Genomic DNA, 21849 nt, shown 5'->3' on the forward strand with positions numbered 1-21849 from the left:
TGTAGGAGAAATTCAACACTATCAGCATTTCTTATTTTTATCAGAGTTATAATCTTTCTCTTTTTCAGGTATGTGACTCTCGTTCGCTTAGAACTGACGCTGTGATCGGTGAATTCAAGGTAAACTGCCAGGCTTAGAGCTTTAACTTTAGTCTATGATTTCTATGAATATTGGACTGCGGTGTACTGTGATAAATTAGAGTGGGGGAGGGGGGACATGTACTTTGGAAATTAGACGAACTCAAACATCTGTCTCTGTGTTCTGTTTTCCACAGATGGATGTGGGCACCATCTACAATGAGCACAGTCAGTATATGTTTGTATGATTTAAACATTTTTAGGTGCATTTGCTTGAAAAAGATTAAACAAAGATCTAAAAGCTAAACTGTAAATTATGTCAGATTGATCATCGGTCTGATGACATTTTTCATTTACTTAGCTTTTAGCCATTTAGCCAGCTAGCATTCGCACCTCACCTCACAGCAAAAGGGTTCCTGGGCTTGTCCCCTGACTTTTTCCCCTCAGATAGCTGGGAAAGGCTCCAGCATCCCTATGACCCTGAATTGGATACGTGGTTATGAAAAAGGATGAGTGAAGAGCTGTTCTTACACATTGGCACTGCTGCTGCACAACAACCTGGCAGATGAACACTTGACAAATGTTAAAACGGTCTTTAACCTGCCAGGTCCAAAGTCTTTGTGATGTCAGATTGAGTCAGGGTGCAAATGCAATTAACTGTCCAGTGTACTCAACACTAGCAAGTCAGAGTCCTGTGTGCTGCCTCCTGTCTGTGTCCATTTAGCTAAACCACACATGGAGTAGTTCCAGGTATGAAAATGTTTCTGAACCATTAGATGATGGCACCCACTGGTTTTCTGAACCACTTTTTGAACCCTCTGTGTTAATTGTTTTTGCTGCTGCCATGCTGGTTTTTTTTGGGTGGGGGGCAGAAATAACCATATCTGGATAAGAAGGTGGAGTGCTAAGTTATCTGCTAAAGCTACCAAGCTTGGATGAAGAGCTGTATTCATAGAACTCATGAGCTGTAACATCTCACTTTGAGGGGTCCAGCAAACATTTATACAAGTGTTAAGAGAACAAAAAGCAGGATGATTTGAGATATGAAATCAAAACATATTTAAATGTATTATTATTGACAGTCAGGACAGTCAAAGTTAAAATATTTGAAGATATATTGATATCAGTGATACTGATGTGTTAAAAACCATAAAGTCTGTCAAACAATGATGCTTACAGCTAAATAGGAATCCAGGGTGATGATTATATATAATATTTAGAAAATCAAGATCGCTTTTTGGTCCATGCCAATCAGAAAGCCATGGGGTTTTTTTGGGGGGTTTTTTGTCGCATGCCCCACAGGTTGCAGCTTGGTGTCATTATGTCCTGCTTTGTGTGAGAAAAGATAACCTTGAAAAGTTTCTCCAGACATGTGTCTAAACAGCTTTTGTTTATCCTGAATTTACAAGCTTCTGGCTTTAAACCTCTCTCTTCCTCCCTTCTTTTCAGGGCACTGCTTCTTGAGGAAGTGGCTTCTGCTTTGTGATCCTGACGACCTTTCTGCTGGGGTCAAAGGTTACCTGAAGGTCAGCTTGTTTGTCTTAGCAGCTGGAGATGAGCCACCGGTGAGTTTCATACTCTTTTGCAAGATAGTCCTAGAAGGCTATTTATGAGGTCAATCAAGAAACATGAGTTGTTCTATTTTTACATGGTTGTGCTTTTTCTGTGCAACTCATTATCACAAGTGAGTATTTGTACTTTAATGTGTTTGCAGGCTGATAAACGTGAGTGTGTGGAGGATAAAGAGGATATAGAATCAAACCTGTTGAGGCCTGCAGGTCTGTCACTGAGAGGAGCCTCGTTCAACCTGAGGATCTTCAGAGCTGAAGACCTGCCACAGAGTGAGTCTCTGCTATTATGCCATGTGCATTTGACAAGCTTGAAAAATATATAGAGAGAGAGATAGATTCCTAATATGCTTCTCTGTCTGAAGTGGACGATGCCTTCATGGATGGGATGAGGCAGATTCTTGGGTTTGATAGCAACAGGAAGAATCTGGTGGATCCCCTGGTGGAGATTCACTTTGCTGGCAAAACGGTGCATATGACTTTATAGAAGTTCATTACATTGACTTAAATGATTGTTAGTCAACAACCAAATAAAATAAAACTGAAAAGCTAATACATTTTTAGCTAATAAAAACAAATGTTGATTGTCTTGTTTTTCGTTGTCAGATTTGCACTAAGACTTTGGAGAAGAATGCCAATCCACAGTGGAACCAGCGCCTGGCCATGCCAGTCAGAGTAAGAAATAAAGACAGACAATTCTTGTGCCAAGAAGTTGTATTTTTATTGTCACTAGAAAGTACATGTTTTTTTTTTCTTTCTTCTTCCCAGTTTCCTTCCATGTGTGAGAAGATGAGGATCAGAATTCTGGACTGGTGATTTCTGGCTAAAATCTCCTTTTCTCACATTTGTTCATCAAACTTAGCATCATCATCAATATTAATTTGACCTCTTTATAAGATGGGACTCTTGTGGAGGCCCACACCAAAAAATTTAATTTTCCACATGAGGAACTGGGACTGTTGTGGAGTGCTGCACCAATAAGCTGAACTCAGTTGTGCTCAATATTAACTTTATCTCTTTATAAGCTTCGGTGTGGCCCACCACAAAAGTCCTAGTATTTCATTTAGCCCCTTAGAAAAATTAATTATCCCACCCCGCACTAGTGTAGAAGATACATTTTGAGCTATGTCATTTTGACCTATGTCATTTTGACCTATGCGCTTTGCATCCTTCTATGGCTTTCTCATTTTAGGGATAGAGCCAGTCACAACGACGTTATCGGCACCACCCACCTCTGTATGTCCAAGATCTCTGCCCCCGGAGGAGAGATAGATGGTGAGTAACTAGTTGCAACCAGTCTGAACTAGACTCTACCTGACCAGATCAGATTAGGCTGGTTCAGGCTGGATTTGAACTGCACCAGAGTGTTGAAACTTGCCTGGTTTGATTACTGGCATCCAGTGATAATCACACTGTTTGAAGTATTTAACATCACACTGTCTGAAAGCAGTTAGCATTAGCTTAGGGAAAATGCCCAACCTGTTTTAGAGATATTTTCAGCAAGGTTTCAGCTGATCATACAGGTCAAAATAAGGTTTTTATCAACTTTAACTTCAACTTTATTCTTGAGCAACAAAACTATAAAAACCTTAGTTCCATCTTCTATTTATATAAATATGTGTAATTTGACTGGTTTAAACATGAGTGAAACAGCACTGTCTACGCTGGCAGAATACTTGTTAAACTGTTTCCTAAAAACAGCTGCAGCCTGCTTCATTTTGTTTCATGGATTATCCTTGTGCTAGTTAATAGGTTACTAACAAACAGACCTACAGTGGTTGCTGCAGTAAAGTTTCTGGGAAGGTGTATGACAGACTGCAGTGAAGTTCTACACCCTACAGGGTAAAAGTGAACACAGTACTATAGATCAAACACTGAGCTTTATTTGGTTTATTTTTTTAACACATCAGGAAATGACTCAGTTTGATCGGTGTGGTTGATACTCCCTGCAAACACTTAAGCTATTAACTTAGTACCCTCAGGAGCTGCAGACTGAATCGGTAGACACATCTATTACACTTGACTTTAAACAACTTCTGACATGGTCTGTGTGCAATGTTTACACCATTCGCTCACACGTTCACTTGAACGTGCTAACCTTGTTGACTGCGTGCTCCGACTTGTTTTGTAAGGTGTTTTTGAATATGCAATACCATCCTTGCAAGTGGTGCATATTATGGGCTTTTCCCTTTTCCACTTTGTTGTGCACACAACACAATCAGTATTACTGACACTATTAAAACTGAGATTTTGACTGTGTTGAAGGAATGCCTTCAAGTGTGTGTGGCTCTGAAATACACCACTTTAACTGAATGCATCACTTTATAGTTTATGGCTTTGCTAGTGTGTTGGTTTTCATCAGGATCTGATGAATGTGCTGTCTTTACCGTTGGAGTGACTTCCAAATGTGCACATCTCAGTTAATGTTTTTGTTTTAGCCTTGAACTGTAAAGTTTTGAAACACCAAATGAACCCATGGTTTGTGAATAAAATGCATGGATGTTTCTTCACTGGCATGCATGAAGACTAACTCGGTAATGTTTGTGTGGTAAACACTGACACTGCTTGAGTTTTCAGTCTTTGACGCCTACGGTTGCAGAAAAAGAGAAGATGCATGAGCTTTGCTCACTGCTTGTGATAAATGTAATTTCTTCTTTGTCTGGAATATGTGAATAATAATGAGCCATTTTAACCAGACCATGATAAGGAAACACCAGAAAGAAGTAATATAACATTCCTCACCAACCTGCCTCAATCAGTCCAACTCCCGCCTCTCCCCTTCACTCTCACTCGGCATCGGATCACCCCAGGGCTGCATTCTCAGCCCCCTACTATACGCCTTGTACACATTTGACTGTACACCAACCCACCCAACCAACGTCATCATCAGGTATGATGATTACACTACTGTTGGTTGGGCTCATCTCTGAAGGAGATGAGACAGCGTACAGGGCGGAGGTAGAGAACTTGTCCTGCTGGGACAGTATGCTTCTCTGAGCCATGGTCTGAGTAACCTTCATCACTCAGGCCACTCACATACGGACTTTATACTCAGACCAAGTGCACTACTTCCAAGCACTTTGCAACATGTTCTCTAAAGTGTTTTATATACATTTCTCTTGTCTTGTATATATCCCCGTATATATTTCTCATGTTTGCTATTTATTCCTGCTGTCTACCATATATATTTATTATTTAGTGTGGAGCACCCACAGTTTCGTTGTACCTGCACATTGGCAATAAAGGGCTATTATGTTCTATTCTATTTTATTCTATTTTATCAGTGCAGTAAGTTGTGTCACTGTCCCAGAAGTATTGCAGTACTTAACAAAAATCTATGTTGTATTCTATGGTGCCGCAAAAAAGACCTTTTTTCATCTACTACATCCCTCATTACACCTGGTTTGAAAAAAACAAGTTGGCAAGAGCAAAAATGTTTAACTTTAGGCTTCAAAAGAGGACTTCACGATCCATGGTGGCTGTGTACATCTTTAATAACCACCCATGGTTAAAAGTGATTCACTCACCTTCATGTTTTTCATCAGCTCTTTTCCTCCTTTCTTTATCTTCTGTTGCCAATAACTGTGAGTGATTTCCTGTTTCATGTTGTAAGGCCATCAACCAGATTTCCCTCCAAATCTGACTCACACATAGTGTTGATGCTGCTTCTGGCAGCAAGGGTCTAACATATCAAAATTTTTTATGTGGTAAAAATAACAATAATCAGGGACAAAGATATTTAATCTTTCATAGACTTTGTTTTTCTAACAGTATTTTATCTTAAGTACTTATTTCTGCAATAACTCGGGTGCCCGCCTTGTTTAAAGTCATGTACTTCAAACAAGCTAAGCTGAAGTGTTTTGCATGTCATGTTTGGGCTTTGAGTTTGAGTGGCGTTCAAAAGACATCTGTTTCCTCTTTTTCTGTGATTCTGAACCATCCTTCCTCTCTACGCATTCAGATGACTTGACTCCACGGAGCGTCCACTCTGGCAGTACGTCCACCATCCTCTCTGTACTGTAACGCTTTTGTGTGCAAGAGTTGGGCAGTCATCTGCACTGTCTCACTTCACTGTTGTGACGTTCTCTTCTCTAAACTCAAATCTCTTTCAATCATGGCTAAATTTTGGAGAAATCTAGAAAATATCTAATCACTTTAATTGTATTTAATCATACCTTCTTGATTCTAATCATAGTTCTGCATCTTAACCCTTCCATAATAAAACATTATGTCCTTTTTTTGTCCCCACAGTGGATGACAGTCTTGGTTTCCTGCCAACGTTTGGTCCGTGTTTTGTAAACCTATACGGCAGCCCCAGAGAGTTCACCGCCTTCAATGACCCCCATGAGGCTCTTAACTTGGGAAAAGTAACCTATTTATCTTTGTTAATGAGTTCATGATCTCCATGGCTAGTTTCAAGTCCTTTTGAATTCAATATCATGTTATGGACCCATTTGAAGGACAAAAAGGAGAATTAGATAGGGTGTGCTTTTGGGCAGGCCCAGTCTGTATCAGATGAGCACACAGTGCCCCTTGGTTTTAAAATACCAAGATGGTGTTGGATCAGAACGTTCAGCTCAAGGCTTCATTAGGAATGATGTCACAGTGGCTGTGCCCATGTTTTACAGTATATGCAGGCTGTGGAGGTGTATTTGTTTAAAGGTTATCTATGGTTATCTACACAGACTGGGTTTGTAATGACAAACTATGACAGTGCCAGCGTCTGTCCCTTTTTTCTGTCCGTCAGGGGGAGGGCGTGGCATACCGAGGCCGGGTTTTACTGGAACTTACCACGAAACTGGTGGACAAGCCGGAGCAAAAAACTGAAGACATACCCTCAGATGATCTTTTGGTGGTGGAGGTGAGAGATTAGGACCTGATTCCAGATAGAAGGATAGATGGATAAATAGACAGATACACTAATCCCTCTTTTCACCGCCCCTCGCCATCATGCAGAAGTTTCTCAGGAAGAGGAAGTTCTCGCTCTTCGTTGCGTTTTACTCGGCCACGCTCCTCCAGGACGTCGACGACGCCATCCAGTTTGAAGTCAGCATCGGCAACTACGGCAACAAGTTCGACTACACCTGCCTTCCTCTGGCCTCCACTACTCAGTTTAGCAGGGCAGTGTTTGACGGTGAGTCAGAGGTCAAAGGTCAGGCTGGAACCGGTGTGACATTCAGAAGGACAATATTCAAAATATAACTTTATGCACTAATATAAGCAAATTTAAACATTTTCAAGATCCCAAGGTGTCAAAAAATGGTTGCCGCTAAAGACACGTACTAAAGCCTGTGGTGATGCACTTGGCACCCCAGGTGAAGCAGTGTAGTTGGCGTATGTCAAAAGTTTTTGCCATCCAGACGAGTGTAGTCAACTTCTCATTTGAAACTTTGTTTTCCTCAGTTTTCACTTGCTGGCTAGGTATAGCCATGAAAAACATCAATCCTAAACATATTACACTTACCCCGTGTGTATAAATATGATGCCTTTACAATCTTCCATATGAGACAGATTAAGAGGCCAATACACACCTTACACACATCTGAGAAATGCCAACAGCTCTGACGAAACAGCCGTATTTAACACTCTGGGAACTAAAAAGGACTGAAATCATGAGCTGTTGGCTAGTTTATGTCTGCTGTACACCTAAATGTGTGTGCAGAAAAGCAAGAGAAATGTTCAAATGCAACAAAGTGGTACCCTCGTGCAGAAAATGAGGACAAATAGTGAAAATGAGGAAAACAATCACTCATAAATAATTGATATATAGCATACATAGTGAAGAGCAAACTATGTTTCTCAACTCAAAGTCAAATATAGTTTACAGAGGATGATAGGTGTTCAATGATCAGTATCAGATTTCGATGGATCTGCATTTCAGATGATTAAAAATGTGTGTTTTTATAACGCAGATTAATTTCATGCAGATTGTGATTTAAAAACTGTGATTTAATTGTTTTTACAGCACTGTCTCTGTTCTTACTGCCTATGTAAATGTATGTGCGTATGTTTCAGGTTGCCACTACTACTACCTGCCATGGGGAAATGTTAAGCCGGTGGTTGTTCTCTCTTCGGAGTGGGAGGACATCAAGCCAAGGATCGAGGCTCTCAACATGTTGCTGGCTATCACAGACAGGCTGGTGTGTGCCCGAATGTGTCTTCATCTGTACTTGTTACAACTAAATCGAGTTGAAGATTTAAATACTTAATTTTTTATGCAAATATTCAAACATGAAAATAATAGTTATTTTATGTTATTTTTATCTAAAATGAAATTTTAAAAAATCTGTGTTAGTAATTTAACTCAAAGCTCCCTGGAGTCAGTTGTTAAATTTATATGCTGAGCTTTAACTGAGTGAACGGCTTTGTCTGTCCAGGAGGCGAACCTGCGGAGGGTGCAGCTGGCAGTAAAGGCTGGTGGCGATCTGGAGGAGGTGGAGCTCAGAGTGGTGGAGTTGTTGGATCAGCTTATCAGTGACTGCAGGTAAACTCAGTGTTATTTAAACTTATTGTGATCCACTTATTCCCGAGTGTTCATATGTGCTTCATTGCAGGGAGGGAAATCCAGGGAAGTTTTTTTTAATTGTTAATTTGTCATTAAGACTTTGCTGGAAAAAATAGTTAAATTCCTTTTACGACAGATTTTTGCTGGTTAAATTATAGAGTAATTAAAATGATCTCTATCCAGGGAACTGACTCAGTTTAAGTGAGTTCATGTAGATGCAGACGCCTCAATACATAATATTGAGCTAAGCAGCAATCATCTCTGGAGCATTAAAAATACATTAATTATTTTTAGTGACAATAATCTTTGTTCTTTGTTTAAAAAAGGATGTTTTATCATCCAGCACATGCTGCACACATCATTAGCCCTGTGACTTCTCACTGGTGAACTTCTCTTCGTTTCCTGCCATGTTTGCTTCCCGTCTTTTTCGCTCTTTTCCCAGTGAGGAGCTGCCCTCTCTCGATCAGTGGCAGTGTGCGACGCCTCTGGATCGCTCGCTGAGGCACGTTCGTACCCTCCACCTGCAGCAGATCGCCGCGGCAGCGCTGGCTCTCAAACACGGCCCAGAGACGGAGCTCTCCACAATGCTGGAGCAGGCTGAGGACTGGGCCAACAGGCTGAGGACCATGGCTGAAGAGGTGCGTTTAAATAAACTTCTACAGTTTGAGTTAGATGCTCTTGATGTCTGGTGGGTGAAAGTGAGCGCAGGAGACTTCTAGACCTCCAAAAAGTTCATAATTTGAGTAATTTTTAAGCAAACATGTCATATGAAAGTTCTCCTTTTCTTGGTCTTCCTATTATGAATTCAAGTATTAATTTTAAATGTTATTCAAGGTGATGAGCTTTGATTTCAAAAAGAAAAGATTAATTGAAAAAAACAAGCTGACCAACCATTTCCTCTCTGAAAGTTTATCTGGCCTAGAGATGGAGACATGGACACATTCTACATAAATTATTTTTCATTTAAATTATCCTAATAAGAAAACCGGTTACCACTAATTTCTCTCTCTCTTCCTTTACGTCAATCTTCCAGCCCCAGAACAGCCTTCCAGACATCGTGATATGGATGTTGCAGGGTGACCGCAGGGTAGCGTACCACCGCATCCCAGCACGCACCGTCATCTTCTCCCAGCAGCACTGTGGAAAACACTGCGGTCAGCTGCAGACTGTTTTTCTTAAGGTGCACACTCACAGTCGAGTAACATCAGAGGACATTACACCTCTTACTTTAATCAGCTTCTTGATACAACGTGTGACTGACCGTTTGTATGTGTTTGTTGTGCAGTGTCCACAGGGCAGTGGGGGGGAAGCCAAACTTCCCGGTCAGTTGAGGGTTAAAGTTTGGTTCGGATTAGCTGCTGATGTCAAACACTTCAATGACTACGCTGAAGGAAAACTGTCTGTCTTTGCCGAGGCGGTAAGAAGTCGACAGAACTAGGATGAAGTCTCATAAAGAAGTCTTTAAATATCAGCAATGATCCCAGCCTGCCTCTTTCTCTCTGTCTGTAGTATGAGAACCAGACACGGCTCGCTCTGGTGGGCAGCTGGGGAACTACAGGTTTAACCTACCCCAAGTATAGCGACATCACCGGAAGAGTTAAACTGCCCAAAGAGAGTTTCAAACCCTCGCCCGGTTGGTCCTGGGCTGGAGACTGGTACATCAGCCCCGAGAGGACGTGAGTCTGTGCCTTTAACCTTTCGCACTCTCATTATTCTGTGATTAACAGTTTAAAACTCCAGGCTTTGGTGTTTCTGCTGAAGCTGTTGGAAAGAACATGGGAACTTTGAGGCTTTAACTGATTTTTTGGGGCACATTTTTAGGCTTAATTTATCCACTAAGATTAACTTGTTTGCTCCAGATATCAACAAATGGACAGGCTGGAACCCATCAGTCAGTTTTATACATAAAGATGGAGACACTTATACATGTTAGGAAAGCAAATTTTTGTACTATTATCGTGCTTTTTGGACTCTCTTTGTGACTTTTCATTAATGTGGGTTTTTTTGGCAAATCAGTTGTAAGTTAAAAAAAAACATTTTCCCTTTAATTTTCATTCTTTACCTCCATTTGTTTAGAAATTACACAGTATATATATTTTTAAAACACTTATAGATTTAGTCTGTGGATTTGCTTATTTTCACAGGTGCAGCCCTGAACTTTTCTAGACATTATAAGATATAAACAGACTGAACCAGACTATTTCCTGGTTTATGCTACATGTGTGAAAGGAAAACTTTCAAATATCTCGATGTGATTTTTTCCAAAATTTTCAGAGGCTCTCTTGTGAAATTTATATAATTATCTTGAATTGAAGCAGGGTCAAAAGTATACATACTGACTCAAATATACATATAGTTGCCTAAATCTTTTATTAAGTGGTGCTAAAGGTTCTGGCTGAAGGTCTTAACCTGAAAAACTTCAAGGTCTATTAAATCATGGTTATTGATTGAGTGACAACTGGTAGTTTCTCTTCTCAGCATAGAAAGGATTTGTTTGACAGCACTTACTGGATTGATTGATACTTGAAACAATAAGAAAGTACAAGCAACTCAGATCAAATAAGGAGAACTCTAGATTCCACAAGTTTGGAAAGTCTGTTTCCATTTCTTAACTGCTACAGATTAATAGACTGTCATTTCAAACAATTCAACACAAGTTAATCAGATGTATCATGACTTTGCTAAGGTCTGGAAGAAGACCCTAAATGTCACAATCAGATGAAAGGAAATTTGTTAGGATGTTTGGGAACAACCCAGGAACTACCAAGGCTCAAGCCTGCCATGAACTGAAAACCTCTGAAACACCAGCATCACTGTCCACAGTGAAGTGAACTTTACGTCATAATGAACTGAGAGGCTGCAGATGAAGAAAGAAGCCCTTGCCCTAAAATCAACACTTTCAAGCTCAACGTGAAATTTGCAGCTGCCCACATGGACAAGCTTAAATACCTCAAGGAGAAAAGTTTTATGATGAGATGAGACAAAATTGAGCTATTTGGCCACAATGATAAGAGGGATATTGGAGGACTAGAACATTACATCAGCTGTCAAGCATGGTGGTGGTGGCATCATGCTCTGTGGCTGTTTTGCTTCCAGTGGTACTGCTACATTGCACAAAGTGGGTGGAATAATGAAGGGAGAGGACTACCTCCAAATTATTCAACTTCACCTCAAATCAACAGTTTATTGGTTGAAACGTGAACACATTTGGGTGTTCCAACAAACCAGTGATCCCAAACATGCTTCAAAGCTGCATCTGGAATGGATAAAGCAATCTCATGTTAAGCTTCTGGAATTGCCGTCCCATAGCCTGACCTCAACCCTATTGACTATTTTTGGAGTGAGCTTAAAAGTTGGGTCCGTGTCAGGAAAGCAGCCAGTTTAAATGAACTCTACAGTTTCTGCCAAGAAAAGTATTCAAATATTCAACCAGAATTGTGCCAGAAGCTTGTTGACGGCTAACAAAAACATCTGGTTGTGCTAATGAACATTTAACTAAATATTAGAGTGTGTGGGGGGTAAATGTGTATACTGTGTAGATCAGAGAAATCCAAAATTAGAAGTCCAAAATTACCCCAACATTCATGCCTATGATGATGGATGTAAGCTTCTGACCACAACTGTAGTTGTTTAGCAGTGAGTTAAATGTAGCAAATGAAAATATTTAAAAATGAAGGTCATTTGTAAATTAATGTGTATGTATCTGTTGCTTTGTGCTGTTAATACTTCAGACTCCTGTTTGATGTGGATGCCGGTCACATGACCTTCACAGAGGAAGTGTTTGAAAACCAGATGAGGCTACCAGGTGGCCAGTGGATCGGCATGCAGGAAGGATACACGGATGTGGTACGTATAAGTGTTTAATTAACATATTTTGGCTTCAGTCATCGCAGTAAATCTAAGCAAGTGTATCTTTGTCAGAACGGGGAGAAGGCGGTGCCAAAGGACGAGGTTGAGTGTCCACCAGGTTGGGTATGGGAGGAGGTGGAGTGGAGTGAGGATCTCAACAGGGCTGTGGATGATCAAGGTACGCACAGGCACACAATAACACCACTTTCAACAAAAGAGAGTAAATTAAAACTAATAAGTCCTTTTCTGTGTGTTCAGGCTGGGAGTACGGCATCACCATTCCCCCAGACCGTCGTCCCAAGTCATGGGTGCCGGCAGAGAAGATGTACCACACCAACCGGCGGAGACGATGGATACGGATGAGGCGACGAGACCAGCAGAAGATGGAAGCTCTGAGAAAGGTAGCAGAAGAGAAGGAAATGAGTCTGACATGAATTTGAACAAAATATACTTATTCACTGCTTTTTCAGACATATTAAATATTGGCGCTTCAACAAAGCCAAAAGCAATGAACAAAGCGGTAACACTTTATAACAAGGGCCACGACTAAGGGCATAATAAATGGAGTTTCAATGTGTGTATTTGCATAACTTCGGGTGTTTTCAGGAAAAGAGATGCAAAATATACTGTAAGCAGTTTTAAGTTCAGCGTAATTTTATGGTAACTTTGCAACAAACCCAACACAATTCACCGTCTGACATCATAAATAAACTGTCCATCGGAGTGTGGGCTGTATTATGTTGATGTACATGATGATGTTCTATTATTCACTCTTAGTCGTGGGCCATATTATGAGGTGTTACATGAATGATTGTTAAATAATCCCATAAATAATACATATTGGTCTCTGGAATTCTTAATCCTATTTCTTCATGCTGCATATTGTAAATCCCTCAAGTGTTTTTTTTTCTTGTTTTCTAGGAAGAAATTAAGAAGAAATTATGTTCTTTAGTGACTTTTCTCACTCTGGGATTATGATACATTCTGTAACACAGAAGATATCCTACTTTACACTCTATTCTTTTTAGGTCACGGATCCGTGTATCCCCATTTCCATCATTTCTGCCCACCCTAAGACATTCGGTGATGTGAAGAAGGCAACCATAATCATAGTCCGAGGAACATTAAAGTTTTAAAGTTTCCATCAGTTTGATGGCTTATTTTATTCCATACACTGTATCTTTGATTTTTTTGTTTATCTTTTGAGAACATATCTTTGACCAAAATATCATGTCAGTAAGGATTTGCTGGCCTGATTTGATATATTAAGAAAGGATCTGATGAAGACAAGTGAAACAATGATGTTAGCCAAAAATGTGGATTAATAGTTTTTCCTAAATTGAATTTTAAAATAAAAATGAAATTTCAAAATTAAGTCATGAACAGCTGAAGTTCCCCATAGTAACCACTAGATGGTGGCCAAGTTCCACAAATGAACAAAGGAAAGTTTGCTTTGAGCGTCTCTTCTGCCCTCATGTTTTTAGTTTTGGGGAAAATGAAAAGCTGATTTAAGTTTATGTTCGTGTTCACAGCAGCGTCCAGACGAGGCGGAGAGGGAGGGCTGGGAGTACGCCTCGCTTTTTGGCTGGAGGTTCCACCTCAAGCCCAGGAAAACGGACAGCTTCAGGAGGCGCAGGTGGAGGCGCCGCATGGAGCCGCTGGAGAAGACAGGACCGGCAGCCATCTTTGCCCTTGAGTGTTCTCTGGTGAGGAAGTGCCCCAAATTATGTAGACACCTAAACAATACATAACCCAGGTGTTTTGCTTTAACATGTTCAAAACTGCTAATCCTCCTCTGAAAAGTCCTACCCTGAACTTTTGATGGCTGCCTGCAGGCACGTGCTGTTTACCACCACAGGAACTATCAGGTGATTTTTGGATAGTCTCACCGGGACCTGTAGGACTTCTTTCAGGGTTTTTCTCATAGGAAAAATGAAGTGTCCATCCTGGACTAGGTTCTACTGAAAACATTTGGGTAGAGCGTCAGTGCTGATTGGTTAAACTCTTTAAGGTCAACCACACAAGTGCCATTTTTAAGAAACAAAGACAACATCACACAGACCAAATGAAGAACAGTAGAAACAGACTGATGAGGCGCAGGCTGAGACCTGAAGTGAGCTAGAAAGAAAAAACAAAGTGCCCATCACCCAGACCTGAAGAGCCAATACAGAAAGAGAACTCAACAGGGTCAGAAACAGCCAAAAAAAAAAAAAAAAAAAGGTAAATACTTGCACAAGACTGGAGATCCAGCGGTCAAACCTCCAGTCTCCTGATTAGCACATGACCTGCTCCACCTCCTGCTGCAAAATCAAGTTCATCCACTCCAAATTCTGGGTAATTTATTCCTTAATTGGCCTGGCTTTGTGCTTTATTACTGGTATTTGGCAACATACTTGAAGATGGTCTGCTGTAACATCAGTAGTTTCTTTAAGTGGACAAAATCATCAAAAATGGTACAGATAAAATAAAATAAAGTGATTTGCCCTATCATTATTTGTACAGTAAAAGTAATACAGTCTTTTATTTTGAAAGGCCACACAGAAAGAAAATGCTGTGTTGTGCTTGTAAAAGGTTTTGTTTCTGGTACTGTGTATTTTTATTTTTTTAATCTGAATGAGATCTTCATCATGCTCCTCTCCTCCCCCTTCCTCCACAGAGCAGTATAGAGGACAAGAATGAAGACAAGTCAGTAACGACCACGTTTGGGGTCAACAGGCCTACCATTTCCTGTTTCTTTGAGCGTAAGGCAGCTTCCTTTTTCCTCCCTTTCTTTCCCTTCCCTGTTTTTGTCTGTATAATGATGCGTGTACATATCTGTGTCTGTGTGTGCATTTATATATATGCAGGTGGCACTCGATACCATCTGCGCTGCTATCTGTATCAAGCCAGAGACCTGATGCCCATGGACAAAGACAGCTTCTCAGGTACTGAAGACAATGTTGTAACTGCTGCATCATCTGGCAGCCAAAGTTTACCCCAAATCATTTTTTCCAGCAGTTTTGATGATTTTACTTTGTTAGACACCTTTAATCTTGCATGTTGTTTTCCCCTTTTATTCCAATCCAAACACCAAATCTGTGTCATTACCGTATATTCACTGTTTATTACATAAGATGGATTTTCGTGCATCCCTCAAGGAAGAAATTAGGGTTGTGGTGATTATCGGAGTGTTATGTTGACATATACAGGACAAAAGTTAAAGGCAGTAAAAGAGATGCTGCTTTTAAAAACATACAAAGTGCAAAATAATCCCAAACTGCATTATCTGTAGGATGCCTTCATCTTTCTGTCTTAGAAATAGATTTTCCTGACTCTGGGTGCATATTTGGAAGCTTTATTTAATAAATAAGGGTGGATGAAATGATTATGTACAATAAGAAAGCATAACTGACTTCCTGCTCATGCACCTTAAGTCTGTCATATGTCACTGCGTGATCACCACAGGAGGACTCGGAGCACATAGTTGGAGGGAGAACATGACAAGGCACAGAAGGTTCAGACAATAAATACACACATAGGATAATGATGGAACAGGTGGGAGAACAGCTGAAACTGACTACGAGTGATGAGACAGAGAAGGCAGAGCTAAATACAAATCACAAGAGACAAGAGATGGCCACAGAAAAACAGGAAGAATAAAACACACTAAACACACAAATGCAGAAAAGAAAACAAAAACGGAGACAGAACATACTTCACAACGAAGAACATGAGAGCAAGAACTGAGGAGGCCTGCGACTGCACATATAACTACAACATGAAGCAAAACCTGGAACAATGAATCTCGTGAGTATGTTTGCTGATAGTAACGTCATGTGATCCAGCTAATAACACAAGGATTTCATCATTTTTGAAGCCACGCTGAAAATACTCAGCAATCTGTGCATTCATGACTGGATGTAATACCGGTGGCTTAGCTGTAGCATTTGAAGCTGAAGGCTTCAGCTTACTGATTGGCAGCACTAACTCGAGATTTTGAGTTACTTTTCTCAAAATTTTGAGTTAATAAGTCAGAAAATAACTAGAAATTTTGAGAAAATAACTCACAATTTCAAGTTATGGATCCTTTTTTTGTGGCGGAAACGGGCTTCCATACAAAAGAGAGCAAATACTAAACTTACATTTAACATGTCTCTGCTGCCCCCATGTGGCCGAAAACATATGTTCATAAGTTAAAACATCACTATTGACAAGTGTCTTTTCACGCTTTGTCATTGCTAACAATCCTTTGACTTTTCAAATAAATAAATAAAGTCTTTAAATGCACCGCAGCAGGCAAACCTTATGGGACATAAAGAAAAAGAAGCTTTGATATGAAGAACAGAGTTGTGTATGTGCAGCTTAGATTAGGACTGAGTCTGGTGTTACTGCACTGCAGAGGGAAGCAGCGCAGAAAACAGGCGCACAGAATGAGAGAGCAAAGCACACGCACATAACAACATGTTTTTCTTCCATTCAGAGAGGTCACGGTAACTGTGACTGCTGCGAGCCTGTGTTAATCAGAAACCCACCGCAGACTCACATGTAAAAACAGAGCTCTCAGAGAACAGACGAACGGATGGACGGACAGATGGAGGGGGAGAGCGATGATAGATGGGAGGTTGGTTAAAGACAGGGTTAGAGAGAAAGAACCTCAGAGAGCATCCTGGCCACAGACTGACATGATGAATCGCTATCACTCTCCTTCACTCGGTCTCCTTAGTGCGCACACACACGCACACACACACACACATGGTGTAATGGATGAGTAGAGTTGATGGATGGGCTTCACTTGTGCGTTAATCTGGTGTAACATGGCGTCTGGGCGTCCATGATTAAAGACGCTGAGATCTTTCTTGTTTTCTTTTTCCTTCTGTCTGTTGTCTTTTTCTCTGATTGCCTTTCATCTTTTGTCTGTGTTTCTTTCTGCTTTTCCTGCACATCTGTCTTTTTAAGCTTCTCTTTATAGTTCCCCGTTTGCCCTTTGCCGTCTGCCTCTGTTTGTTTGCTTCTTTCAACCTGTCTGAAGCAATGATCTTACCACACATCTGGGCAAGAAACTGCTTGCTGACGAAGCAACAAGTAGAGCAATCAGCTGATGAAGTGTTTCTTCTCTTTACATGTTTGGTTTACTTCCTGCTTTGATTTAAGCTTTGTGCTCAAAAAAGCCACAAACAAGCAAAACTATTTTCTCTTAATAGTTTAATTTCTTGAGGTTAAAAAAAAAAGCCCTGACAATCCCTTATACTGCAGTTCCTCAAATGACCACTTGAAGCTGTATTCAAACGTGAGTCCATTCCCTTTGACTCTCATGTTAAAATGACATAACTCTTTCCCCCGTAGAGACAATATTTGATGACTTTGGAATTTAAAAACTTGTTTGATTAGATTCTTGGTAGCCCAAGTAGGCTGTACAGGCCTCACTAACTTCTAATACACCCAGGTACTTTATAGAAAGTGCTATGCACTGTGCTCACCACTATTTCTGTCAAGCTGGCTGTACTTTATTTTTTGCAGTCATTCATGGGCATACTGTACGCAGAAGATGGAGACAAAAGTTAAACATTGCAGGTTTAACTGCCGCGAAGCTCTTTAGTATTTTATTCTGACAGAGTGTCTTTTGTAAGGCTCTATGTTCCCTCAAAAAGCAGAAATAAAGTCATGAAGAATGCTTGTGTAGCTTGATTCCACTGATTCCCCCTTCTTGATTTTTTTCATCATTCTTCCTTTAAACTGTATCTAATCTTAGATCAAAATCTCCACATTTAGAGATAATGCTCTTTTCCTCCTGTCCTCTCCTCCCTCCTTTTCTCTTTCTTTCCATCGTCCCTCCTCTCCTCTTTCTCTTTTCCCAGTCTTCGTATGCTTATGTCCCTCTGCGGCTCCCACTGGGGTCCTGACTACTGCTGCTTCCCCTCTACACAAACATACACACACACACTCTCACTAAAAACACACAAGCACAGACTTACATAACCCCCCGGGGCTGTTTGTATTGCTGTTTTTATGAGCTAATGGGATGTTGGAAATGGACGGTAATTGAATGGGTCACCATGGGTGGTGTGTCTGTACACTGTGTGCGAGTGTGTGTGTGTGTGTTAGATATAGGGTTAATTGAGGGCTGGTGGGAAAATGCATCTTAACTTCTGTTTACTCCAATGCTAACGGCTCCACAGAGACTCTTTACCCGGCCTGAAACAACAAACTACTCAGTCTGTGTAACTGTACATAGGCTACATGTGTTTAATTCAATGTGTGTGTGTGTGTGTGTGTGTGTTTAACATGGAGGAGAGCGGTTTTAACCTGGAATAACAAACTTCCCAGAGCGGCGTTCCCAGCCCTCTGTCTCGAGCTTGGCATTCCCAAGCTGCTGATGTCACTGTGCAGGACGCCAGGACAGTTTGGACATAATCGTGCATAAGTTTGTACTGCTATACTTGTGAGGACCCTCTTTAAAAGCTCATTCAGCATCTTCAATAATAACCTTGCTCTCTGCTTTGCAAATTAGGGCGGCAAAAGCTCGTAAGCAGCTTCCAAAACCTTCGCCCAGAAGATGTTGCAACCATTTAATTTTCCTTTTTTTTTTCTTTTTTTGGGAGTGACCAAAATGAGACCCAGTGTGAAAAACAGAAACTACCATCTCTGCTTATACATGTTTGGTCTCTCTGAGAAGTTGCATTATATTTCATTCTTTCTAATTTGCAAGTGACAAATCTTCTCATTAATGCATCACTAAGGGCCGGCTTCTTGAAAGTCTTCAATATCCATTAAGCTAGATGTAATAGTTCACCCATCTCCTAAACCCCACTAGTACGATCTCTGTAGATGATGCAGGGTCTGGAGACGACTCACTCATGACTGTGGTTGAGGTCACTGAGGTAGCAAGAAAACTCTGTTTCACTGGGCCTGTGGGTTGGATACAATTCACAGTGACTCCTTTCAGGCTCTGGATGTTGAGGGGCTGCCCTGGTTGACACTCCTCTGCAGCATTGGTGAAGTTCTGGGTAGGCCTGTCTGGGTTAGCAGATTATAGTGGTGGTGGTGGTAACTTTTTAAAGGAAAAGGACCTGAGATTATGTTCCAACTCCAGGAGGATAATACTCCTTATCCTCCCTGTGAAGGTCCACAGTGGGAGGAAATGGCTGGAAGAGGGCGCTATGGGCTTCCCTTCTAAAATGGGTATTCTCTTGACCTGGACCCAGATAAGTGGATGGATGGATGGAACTGTCATGCAAAAAATCCTTTTAAAGATCCAGTCTAATACATCAATAACATTATATCTTCCATAGGTAAAGGAAACCGTATAGGTTGAGTAAACAAATATTGAGCCATTAAAAAATAAATGACCTCACTCTGCCAAACGACTCTGCCAGACCTCGAATCATATGTACTCTCACAAAGTTTAAACTAGCGAAAAGAAAGGCTCACAGTGTTTTTCTCTCTCCAGACCCCTACGCAATAGTATCCTTCCTCCACCAATCCCAGAAGACGGTGACGGTGCGAAACACTCTCAATCCCACTTGGGACCAGACGCTCATCTTCTATGAAGTGGAGATTTTTGGCGACTCCGAGGTCACGATGGCCAGCCCTCCCAATATTATAGTGGAACTCTACGATCAGGACACATACGTGAGTGTTTAAATGTCATGAAAGCTATTTAGAGGTCTTTGAACATCTGTTTGTTTTTCTGTATTGCTATAACATGGGTGTAACATGTAAGTATATGTCTATGTTGTGTTTTCATTCTTCAGGGAGCTGATGAGTTCATGGGTCGCTGCGTGTGCCAGCCCTCACTGACTCGGTCGCCACGCCTGGCCTGGTTCCCGATTCGCAGAGGGGACAAGAACGCTGGCGAGCTACTGGCTGCCTTTGAGCTTATACGCAGAGAAAAGGTCAGAGGTCAACTTGACACTTTCACCTACTGGTCTTTTTCTTTCTTGTCATATTCAAAGTTTTTAAAAAGGCATGTTGTTCTGATATGGATGCTTTAGTCTTTGAGGATGAGTCTTGATTTCACTGTTATTCCAACAGCCGTCAATTCACCATATTCCAGGTCAAGAGGTACGTTTATATCCATTTTTTTCCATTCCTTCTTGAATTTTTGTCTTTTTCATTTAACTTTGAAACATAACTTATGTCGTATCACCTACAGGGAGATTTCCTGACTTCCACCCACGTCTTAGATGAGGTAAAACCACACCAAGGATTTTACCGTTTTTCCCTAAATTTAAATGTTTGATAGTAAACATGACTGATATGAGACTATCACACAGTCTAGGAGAGTCAAAGAGTAAATATTCATAAAAAATTTTTAAATAACTTTTTTCCCCATTTTTGATTTTTGTTAGGAAAAGTCTCAAAGTAAGCAAACCTGGCTAAATCAGAATAATTTATTATGAAGTCCTTTCTTCAGTTTTTCTTTCTGCTGCTTTCTTCATAAACTGTATGTAAAAGATAGAAGGGGACACAGTGATGTTCTGTTTTGAAGCCACAACTTTAACATTTTTTGTCATTCCTTGATCGAGGATCGAATCAAACGTAACTTATCGGTCACAAAGTCACTACACTATGAAGAATACGCTGCTTTCTGACCTATTTTACTGTAATTAGGAGCCATAATTGACAAAAGCATCTTGAAACTGGAGATCATAAAATAAGCAGGTGACACCAAAGGAAAATAAAAATTAATGCTAATCTCTGCAGTTCCTCCAGTAGCCAGATTCAGGGCACCTTTGCATTTGTCTTCACTTCAGCTTTATGCGTCTTTTATGCAGTATACAGCTTGTCTTCCAATTCTATCAAAAATACCCCACATGTTGCAGTATATTTGTGCAGTTACAGCTCTTTTCATTTATCTTTTGTGCTCAATTATTTTCTTTTTTCTTCATTCTGGCTTCTTCAGCTGATGTTTCCAGGATTCCTCTCTGAAAACCTGCAGCAATGGGTACAATATAGAAACACAAAGTCAAATCCATCCATGGTCATCCCATTTGATGTCTCTGTCCATTTACTGCATACGCTGATAATTTTATCTCACGTGCATGTTAAAAGCCATCCCCTTTTTCGAAAACTTGAAATGTTTATCTACTCATTTTTGATCAGCAGTAGTCTAACACTGTGTGGTTTTTACACGTGGTTTGTTGTATGCAGATGTGTATGGAAGTCCAAAGACAGCATGCATGCAGACTTTACTTTTTTTTTTTTTATAGGAGCTCAAGAAAGTTTCACTTTCAGAAGGTTTCAAATTCAATTTTATCATTAGTGAGTGCAGCATACAGTTAATTATTTTGTGATCACATAAAGAAAGAGAACATTATATCACAATCAGATAATGTTTCTGTTACTATAATTATGCCTTTTTAGGAAAACATACTGAAGCTCAGAAGGAGAAATATTTACCGATGTTGTCTTTGGTCTTCCACAAATTCTTGTAGGTGCAAAAATATTTTGGCCTCTTGTGCATTTTAATCGCATCATAATTTTACATATATTTGGATTATGTGGTTTATAAATTTACAATGTAGGAAATGTAATGTGAAGCATATTTTTATATTTTTCAGTCAAACTTAAAATTGACAAACACAATGAGTTTCAAATACATTCAACCTGTTTTATATGATTTTAGGATTAACATGCTTGTTAGGTTTTCTACATTACTTTTGTGTTCAAAATATTTAATCCAAATAAATGTAAAATTTACATGCTTTAAAATACATAACAGGCTGCTTGTTGTAAAGTACTATTTCATGCTTTTTAAAGTGCTTTCTTAAAATGTTAAAGGTTATTACATTTGTGTGGTATTAACACTCCAAAACAAATTTGATATACTCATGCTAAACATTGTCATTTAACATTTCTTGGTGTTTGTTTC

The 21849-nt window shown here is 40.2% G+C and overlaps 1 protein-coding gene across 1 annotated transcript in view; it reads left to right on the forward strand.

The window, feature by feature from the left end:
* dysf (dysferlin, limb girdle muscular dystrophy 2B (autosomal recessive)) overlaps window positions 1–21849 on the forward strand; it is a 107127-nt gene that overhangs the window by 23986 nt on the left and 61292 nt on the right. The window contains exons 9-36 of the mRNA XM_063469493.1: window positions 69–119; window positions 275–305; window positions 1527–1642; window positions 1792–1918; window positions 2011–2114; window positions 2252–2320; window positions 2414–2457; window positions 2838–2920; window positions 5897–6012; window positions 6393–6506; window positions 6602–6779; window positions 7661–7785; window positions 8023–8129; window positions 8593–8788; window positions 9184–9330; window positions 9436–9567; window positions 9660–9826; window positions 11882–11996; window positions 12072–12177; window positions 12258–12400; window positions 13532–13705; window positions 14656–14740; window positions 14846–14923; window positions 19426–19607; window positions 19730–19870; window positions 20010–20039; window positions 20131–20166; window positions 20881–20922. Coding sequence (XP_063325563.1) covers window positions 69–119; window positions 275–305; window positions 1527–1642; window positions 1792–1918; window positions 2011–2114; window positions 2252–2320; window positions 2414–2457; window positions 2838–2920; window positions 5897–6012; window positions 6393–6506; window positions 6602–6779; window positions 7661–7785; window positions 8023–8129; window positions 8593–8788; window positions 9184–9330; window positions 9436–9567; window positions 9660–9826; window positions 11882–11996; window positions 12072–12177; window positions 12258–12400; window positions 13532–13705; window positions 14656–14740; window positions 14846–14923; window positions 19426–19607; window positions 19730–19870; window positions 20010–20039; window positions 20131–20166; window positions 20881–20922 — 3039 coding nt within the window. The remainder of the gene's footprint in view (window positions 1–68; window positions 120–274; window positions 306–1526; window positions 1643–1791; window positions 1919–2010; window positions 2115–2251; window positions 2321–2413; window positions 2458–2837; window positions 2921–5896; window positions 6013–6392; window positions 6507–6601; window positions 6780–7660; window positions 7786–8022; window positions 8130–8592; window positions 8789–9183; window positions 9331–9435; window positions 9568–9659; window positions 9827–11881; window positions 11997–12071; window positions 12178–12257; window positions 12401–13531; window positions 13706–14655; window positions 14741–14845; window positions 14924–19425; window positions 19608–19729; window positions 19871–20009; window positions 20040–20130; window positions 20167–20880; window positions 20923–21849) is intronic.

Source organism: Pelmatolapia mariae, linkage group LG3_W (genome assembly GCF_036321145.2).
Source record: "Pelmatolapia mariae isolate MD_Pm_ZW linkage group LG3_W, Pm_UMD_F_2, whole genome shotgun sequence".
Classification (NCBI taxonomy): Eukaryota; Metazoa; Chordata; class Actinopteri; order Cichliformes; family Cichlidae; genus Pelmatolapia; species Pelmatolapia mariae.